Source organism: Pyxicephalus adspersus, chromosome 3 (genome assembly GCF_032062135.1).
Source record: "Pyxicephalus adspersus chromosome 3, UCB_Pads_2.0, whole genome shotgun sequence".
In the NCBI taxonomy this organism is placed as follows: Eukaryota; Metazoa; Chordata; class Amphibia; order Anura; family Pyxicephalidae; genus Pyxicephalus; species Pyxicephalus adspersus.
Genome location: NC_092860.1, coordinates 18,664,168 through 18,672,611, shown reverse-complemented (window position 1 = coordinate 18,672,611; position 8,444 = coordinate 18,664,168). Strand labels below are relative to the sequence as shown.

Below are 8,444 nucleotides of genomic sequence, written 5' to 3'. Positions count from 1 at the left end.
GGGCGAGAAAAATTTGCCGTGTGTACGCAGCTTTACTCTATGATAACATTACACAGTTTTGTTTGCAGAGCTCTTGTCAGGTCTTCTACTTCCTTCCAAATCTAATCTTATATAAACAAACAAAACTGTTAATCCTTGCAGCATGGCATCATATTTCTTATGCATCTCTCATTGAGATAAATAGAATTAACTAGAATTATCGCTCATTGAGATAAATAGAATTAACACAGAACAGGATGTTATGCAACGTCACCAGTGTTCCACTTCTTTGTTAGTCTGTACAGTAAATGTATGATGTGAAGATCATTAACTGTGCAAACTTTTTTAGATCCATCTAAAAAGATTTATCCAAAGGGTCTATCCAAACAATCCAATTTAAATATTAGGACTACACTGTTTTTGGAGATCTAACTAACGTTGAACAATAATGTTTTAGGGTATTTAACCAGATTATGCAGTGATGGGATTTGTGGACCTTATTTAATAAACTGTGCTAAGAGTGATTATGGTGTGTAAAATGTATTGCTACAGAGCTAGCGACCAGGCTTCACTTTCAATGAAAGGTGAATCTTGATTCCGATACAGATTATTGCAATTTCAGCATTTAAAAAAAAAAAAAACACGTCTTACAATAAATCATAAATCTAATAAAAATGTTAATATCACCTTGAAATGTGGTCAGCTCCTTCTGCAGAATTGAGATGACTTCATTAACTTTTGGACAGAGCTAAGGTAAAGAAGCATGATTACAGATTTAAAACGATGTATAAAAAAACTAAAAGTACAAAGCCCTATAAACCAAAGGAAATTAATTTATGCAAAAAATGAAACCAGTTAAAAGTAAAAAGTTAAAAGTAAAAAGTAAAAGTAAAAAGTAAAAAGTTAAAAGTAAACCAGTTAAAAAACAATATTTTATTTAGTGTACAAAATTTTTATTTAGCGTACAACAAAAATAATAAACATGTACATATATCTATGTACATTGATAAAAGCATAAAGACCAAACAAAAGGCCTCAGACATCACACATTAAATAAAATAAAACATTTTATGAAACATTTTCGTAAGTCCCAATGCATTTTGCTGATACAACCGCTTATTCAGGGGATTTTTGATAGTAGGATAACATATGCAAGTACAAATATCCAGAAACCAAATTAGTGACCAAATCATGCTATGTCTAAAGATATTATAGCTCAAGTATAGTGTCATACGGGGTGCTTCCATAGTCAAGTGACCACCACATTTAGATGAACATGTGATCAGCTCACTTAGATGCACATATTCCTCATATGGGGACATACTCTAGCTCAATGGTGTCCAAACAATACACTGCTGACCCACATGGGCCTTATGCTTTTATCAATGTACATGGAATGTTTATTATTGTTGTTGTACACTAAATAAAAATATTGTTTTTTACCTGATTTACTTGCCAGTAATACCCTGCGAAGGGAAACCAGTACTCTGTTCTATTCAGAGTCTCAGGGACATCACAATTGGAAGACGTGGCCAAGATATGTTTTGATAAGGAGATACTGAGTCAGGATCAGGCTGAGGTCATCAGCATTAAAGATACAGAAGGAAAACAGATAAATAACCAAAACAGGAGCCAAGGTTACTGATATGCAAGTTGCAAAATGAAAAGGCAAAGATTCATCAAGAAACATGTAACAGTCAGCATAAGAATAGAAAAGGTCCAAAGCAAGATCAAGAGAAGAACCATTTAATATTAAACTAGGAACTTCAAAATGGGCCCAATGTGTGGTCATATGTGTTTGAAACTTAGATGCCTATTAAGTTTACCATCTTTAGAATGGGCCAGTTAAAGTTAAAGTGGACCTATTACCACATTTTTTTAAGGGGTGGATAACCATCCTCCTGGGGTACATATCTGATGTGCGATGTCACAGGAAATTTCCACTATGAACTCACACACTAGTTTTACATTTTTCGTTAGTGTGTCACCTGATCTGGGGCGTTCACAGTCCAAGATCAGGTGACGTAGGAAGAAGAACTTGGAAAAAGAGGAAGAAGATAGCCGGGCCCGGTGTCCAGTCAATTCCAGAACAAAGAAGGAAGACAGGACGGTACAGGACTGACTGGGCAAGGATTGCTACAGTATCTATGTCTTTCCATCTATAAAATTAAGGGTATTTGTTTTCTTTTTTTTTAAGATAGTTCCACTTTAACTTGACAATAGCTTTCTCATTGACAGTAGTTCTGGGAATTGTGAACACACAGCTGGACGTGGTATACTGATCACATTCAATTTTCAAATAATTTTTAAAAAGACAATGAAAAGAGCAATAACAATGTCCTCCTGCTGCATTAGAAGAAGATCTAACTCTGTGTGCAAAGCAATAGAATATTGATTTAAAATCCATCCTAATCATTTAACATTACCTTTCGGTTAATTTTATCCCTGATGGGCTTTTCCAGCAAAAAAGTGAAGAGATTGTAGAACCAACTGTAAAATTAAATACAGGTTAAGTAAATTCACAGGAAAGAGACATTAAACCTAAGAAAGGAAGACTTAGGAAGTAAATATTTTCTGCTGGCTTGACCGGTTTTATGAATACCATGTTGTTTATCTATTAATGCGGGCTGAGATGTATTAAATCCCGATTATGTTAAGTCTTATCTGAAAGGTGAGACTTGCATTTGACATTGAGCAGGAGAAGTAGTTATAGATTTTGCTCTCATACCTTGCTCCTCCTGATAGATGCAGCTTGGCCTTTGCAATTTCTGAATGACAAGCAGAAAGATACACCGATGGACGACCTGACGAGTCTTTGAGAGTTGTTAACTTTGCTGCTAAAGATATTTCTGAAAGTGCTAGGTTAAATGTCCCATGGTCATTTCTGTTTGACAAAACAAAAATTCATTTAGGAATGCTTATTTTTAAAGTACATATATATATATATATACTCTTTCTAAAATAGAAAAGGGCTTCCAGTTCTTTGCTTTTCCGAGGTAAGAAAACACATCACCTGGACCATGACTCAAGGAAAACAATCTGCCTAATTACAGGACAATATGGGCAAATTTGAATCCATCTGATCACCCTTGTTGCTTCTCCGCCCCCTATCTTCCTGTGCCTATACCAATATTTTCTTTTCTCTAACTGCTTTCTCTGGTAACATGTTTGAACCCGCATTCTTCACTTTTTTCTCTTTAGGTACACTGCAACATTGCAGTATTTTGGCCCATTTCCCCCCATCCTCTAACAGTGGCCCTCACTGTCAATCTTCTCACAGGTTTTCACAACCTGGAACATTTTTTTGTATTGTTGTCTCACAATTTGTTTCTTTAGCTTAGTATTTCACTTGATTTGGCTACAGTTTATGATTTGCTGTTGCAAACCCGATGTTATACTTTTTTTGCTCTTTCAAAAATAAATTTATTATGAAAAAAGAGCGGGTTAGCCTGGAGATATTCAATACACAAACTACAACAACTGTGTTTTATCTAGAGAAGGAATGTGCTACTAGTGGACGCTGCAATGCAATAAAACTGCAAAGAACTAAATGACTATTGCATTTTTCCAAATCAGGACAATGGAACCCCTGTGAAATCATTAATTTTTTTTTTTTTAAACAGTGTCATATTATGTGTCATATGCCATAATTCTTTTATCAGTTCTTGTTAGCCAGTAAGTTTGGTGGCCACTGCTCATTTTTTTCAGCTGTTCCTAATTTCGATTTTCCTAGTATAAATAATTCAAAATGCCCAGTAGAGGGAGTCATAACCTACTAAATAATACAGATCATTGCTGGAATCTTATAGTGCCTGCATTGGGACAGAATTCATTTAAGTTTAAAATGGGTAGGAGGTTCTATTCAAATGAGTATATACTAGGTCTTCATTTGGATTTCTTAGCCCTTGTGACTTGTGTTTTGAATCTTTCATTTGTTTCCCAATTCCCAAACCCTTTGTTGACAATTGTAGCTTCACCACTAGCCACCCTCCTAAAATTCCCATAAATAAATCCCATAATTGCCATAAATAAATCCCATAATTCCCATAAATAAATCCCATAAAATGTGTGCACATTTGCTTCTGAAAATAAAAACATCTATATGTCCCACATTTCCTCTTTCAATCACTTATAAAGCCCTGGTTGGACCTGGGATCCTTTGGTTGATACCAACATCTGATTGTAAAATTTAGGTACCAGAGGGAGAAGCTGTGAAATAGTTTGGGGATCAAGTTTATAGTGCTTTTAAAATTGGACATTACTACAATAAATGGTTGTGGAAAACCTACATCAACCAGTGCCGCACTTTCCAATCTCCATGTACTTTGGCCATCGCACCTTCGATATTTACATCAACATCTGCAGGTGGTACAGGAACAGCTGTGCAATGGGAGATGTTAAATTCTTCAACAGTTATTCTGTAAGAAAGAAAGCAGAACAAGCCAGTTCTTGCAGTTATTGTATTTATCTCTTGATTTGAATATGGTGTATTTGGTGACGAATATGGACACAAAGTCTTACTACAAGAAAAATGTTATGAGTTATAGTTCATAAATGTGGCAGATTAATATTCTTTTTTTTCTTTTGAGGAATGGAACGCTTTTGTCAGTCTACTGGTATACTCTTTTTTTTTCTTTTTTTTTTAAATTTACCTGGTGATCCCAAAAGTCTTTATGTTCAACTTACAAGTTTTTGACAAGAAAGTAAGGCACAATGAAAAAGTATAGTTCTACTTTTGTTGAGTAAATTATACAAAAAATGGAAAGGCCCCTATTTGTTACAATAGAAAAGAAGTGACATCCCAAAATCAATATGTGAAAGGGTCTTTTGAACAAAAGAGTTCCAAAGCAGGACTTTATAGGGCTATAAGGGTAAAAATAATGATTTTATTTATATAACAAACACATGTCTAAACATAGCACATAATTTCATAAAACCAATAAAGCTTTTAGTTTTTCACAGTTTTATAAACAGCAATGCAGTATTACTTTTATAGTCCCATTATTCAGAAAACCATATCCATCAAGGTGTTGGTTTTATAGAACAGCAGTCGCCAACCAGTGGTCCACAGAAAAATTTGGACATTATTTGCAGTTTATATGTTTCATTTATAATAAAAGAAAAATAATTTTCTAAAAAATTATTTTATTCTGAATTACAATTTTCCCCTTTATATTGCACTAAATTCACGAACTGCACTGGAGATGGAAAAACAAGAGAGGGGCAGAGTGACGTCAGTGTAGTCAGTATTGTTTCCACAATTACAACAGCCACCCCGCTCCGCCAATACCGATTGTCATCTGATTGTTTTATTTTATATTTTTATTTCTCAGATGCTTTTAGGTAAGTATGACCTTACTTGTGTATTTCCTTTAACTGTTAAATATAATGGCATCAAATAGTTTGACTTTGATAACTATCATTTCTTGTTTGGTCTTAGATTCGAATGAAATAAAGCCATAATGAGTGAGAAAAAGCAAACAAATATTTTGAATTTGTTTAGTAATACCAAAGATTGTGCAACTAATGATAATAGTAACAATAGTAATACTTCACTTAACTGTGAGCTGATCAAAGAATCAGGGCCTCCTCGTCAGGCATCAATATGGGGGGAGCATTATTTTACATCATAAAAATTCATAATAATTGTGTTATTATTTTAGGAAGGAAGTTAGGATTACAGAACATTCCCTTATATCCACACAGAGTGTATTCTGTATTTAACAGATATAATTAGACAGGGTGGACAACGTTTTTTGAGAAATTAGTTCCGCATTGCCAGGTTACTTCAGAAGACAAGAAACTTGCTAGATTTCCGCAGGATCAACAACTTTTTTCGTATACTTGCAGAACATTTATTACAACATTTTTTAGTTTTATTTTTACCAAACCAGCAGGAAATACATAAAATAAGGTAATTGTTAGGTTTAAATACACATTATGCCTATTACTTACTTGTTAACTGCATATTCAACTTTGCCAAAGGCACGTGTAGAACCATTTATATCTGGAAGATGATCATAGAGGAGAATGTGACGAAACACTTCTATTCCCTCAGAGCGTACTGGGGACAAAGGATTGTATTAATATCCAAGAAATGTTTTTCAGACTTTATAAAACCTGACAATTTTGTAATTTTAACTTACTGTAATCCATCCATTTCTGAGTAACTCTCATTATCACACCAGGACTGCTATGTGCGGACAATGATAGACAACTCCACCACACAATCCATAAATATTTCATTGCTTCTCTTCTGCAAAAACGTGCAACTGAATTCAATGTGCAATGTGTGAGAATTCAACAAATTAAATTGATAAATAAAGCTGGTGATACAAAAATATACTGTGTAAAAAAGTGTGATGAAATGTATTTTATGAAGGTAGTGAATTAGGAGTGAAGCAAATGTGCTGAAAAGGAACATGTGGATATAAGGAGTAGTATAATAACTTTACCAGTACTCTGCTGCCCCTTTTTAGTGATGTCACAAGGTGGGATTGGGAACATGATACCCAGTATTCCCAGTAAGGGCATGGGTTCAATGGACTTTTGTTAACATTAGGTTGGATTTCAGTCCTATAGAGGTCTATGGAAGCTTGAACCAGTTAAATGCAGGTCGGAAGGGGGTCAAATGCAATTAATTCTAAAACAAGTCAAAATTATGTTGACCTCTTCAGTTCACCCCATATCATAACATACTATTTTAAAATAGCAAAGCAGCTGTTTGTCTTAGGGTTGGCTTAAAATGGCACCCAGTCTCAGAATTTTCCAGACACCATTGGTGCTGGAAAAACTGTATAAAAGGAATGTGGTTCCTACAGACATAAGGACAATTCCAACCAATTACTTAAATCATCCAAACAACCAACCCCTGACTGGAAACATGAATACCCAGCCAAAAGAAAGCTCCATACTGCCATACCATTTTTCTACAGACTCCCAAAGACCAGCCAAAATGCTTTTACAATTGTCCAGCCCTCAATCTTGTTTGTGTCATTGAAAAGAGTTGACCACCTAGCAATGGCTCGCGGTTCCTGCTTCTGCAGCTCCCCCTTATCACCTTACAGCCATAAGCTGCGTACACACGGCAAATTTTTCTCGCCCGATAATCGGTATCGGCCAATTATCGGGCAGCATCGTTCATGCATCGTGCAGTCTTTTCTCGTTGGAAAGGATCGTGAAAGATCCTTTCCAACGAGAAAAATTGCAGGTGTGTACGCAGCTATACACCATATGGTAAGACCTCATCTCAGAACCATAGCTTCTTATACATAATTCCATCCAGAACCCATTTATGCTCATTTCCATGTAGCTCTTTGTCTATTTCTTTTTTTCTTTACATTACATACGTAATGGTATACAGCACATGTAGGTGAAAATTACTCTAAAATATTTTACCTACAAGTGGTATAGTGCCCAACAGACTTTATTGTTTTGTGAGTTGCTGATTTTTCTCCATCCTGGATTAGCCACACATCAAACATTGATAACATTTTAAATAGTAAATAAATGCCAGGTCAGAAATTCAGAAATGCTTAACTGAAGATATCACACCAAATTAAATCAGCTCAGACCTTCGTGTTTAAGGTAATTATTAGTCATTAGTAAGCAAAGCAAGTTGTGCGCTCCTTGGATAAGTTACCCTTATGACAGAGTTTATAACCAAGGAAAGTATGGGGTTTTTAAGTAAGATTTGTCATTGGAACTATTATTTCCTGCAGAAGTTGGATGTCAAATATTAACCAAGTTGTGCCCAGTGGTTTGTGTGGGTCCCTGCCAGTTTCAGTGCCATTAACAGCTGTGGTCCAGCCCTGAACCTAGAATGCCCAGAAACCCAGTGCTGCATTGTGGGGAGGAAGTCATATGGCTTCACATTTACATAGGTGGGCTTTGGCTAACACAGACCTTTGAGTGATGTTCAAAAAATAGGCCTGATTTATTAAAGCTCTCCAAGCCTGGAGAGGATACACTTTCATCATTGAAGCTAGGTGATCAAGGAAACATGGATTTCTTTTGGATTTCTTTTCTTGCTAGCAAATGTTTTAAATCCTGGACCAGATCCATTTCAGGATTTTTGGATCACCAAGCTTCATTGATGAAAGTGTATTCTCTCCAGCCTTGAAGAGCTTGTACAAATCTGGCCCAATGGGTCTATTTTTTTTAATGTACTCCAAGACTGGAGAAGATTATCATAGGTAAATTTAGCTAATCCAACAAACTTGGAATGGATTTCCTAAAATAATGTTTTATTTGTTTGGCAAATGTTTTCAATACCTAACCAAATCCATTTCAGGTTTGCTGAATCACCCAAGTTCATCAATGATAGTCTATCATCTGTCTGGTAGAGCTTTATTAAATCAGGCCCATTATTTCTTCTCTCTTCCTTGTCTACATTCAGTGGGTGTCCACGTCACTGGCCAACGATGTAAACATTTCCTTTTGTCAGTGCAGGATTGGTTAGAGCA

General features: G+C 35.5%; 1 protein-coding gene across 1 annotated transcript in view; it reads right to left on the bottom strand.

Annotated features, from left to right (window-relative positions):
• LOC140327667 (bactericidal permeability-increasing protein-like) overlaps positions 1–8,444 on the bottom strand; it is a 24,558-nt gene that overhangs the window by 14,843 nt on the left and 1,271 nt on the right. The window contains exons 3-8 of the mRNA XM_072407036.1: positions 6,126–6,235; positions 5,935–6,043; positions 4,269–4,397; positions 2,708–2,863; positions 2,406–2,469; positions 667–727 (exon numbers count right to left, since the gene is read on the bottom strand). Of these exons, the coding sequence (XP_072263137.1) occupies positions 667–727; positions 2,406–2,469; positions 2,708–2,863; positions 4,269–4,397; positions 5,935–6,043; positions 6,126–6,225 (619 nt within the window). The 5' untranslated portion in view covers positions 6,226–6,235. The remainder of the gene's footprint in view (positions 1–666; positions 728–2,405; positions 2,470–2,707; positions 2,864–4,268; positions 4,398–5,934; positions 6,044–6,125; positions 6,236–8,444) is intronic.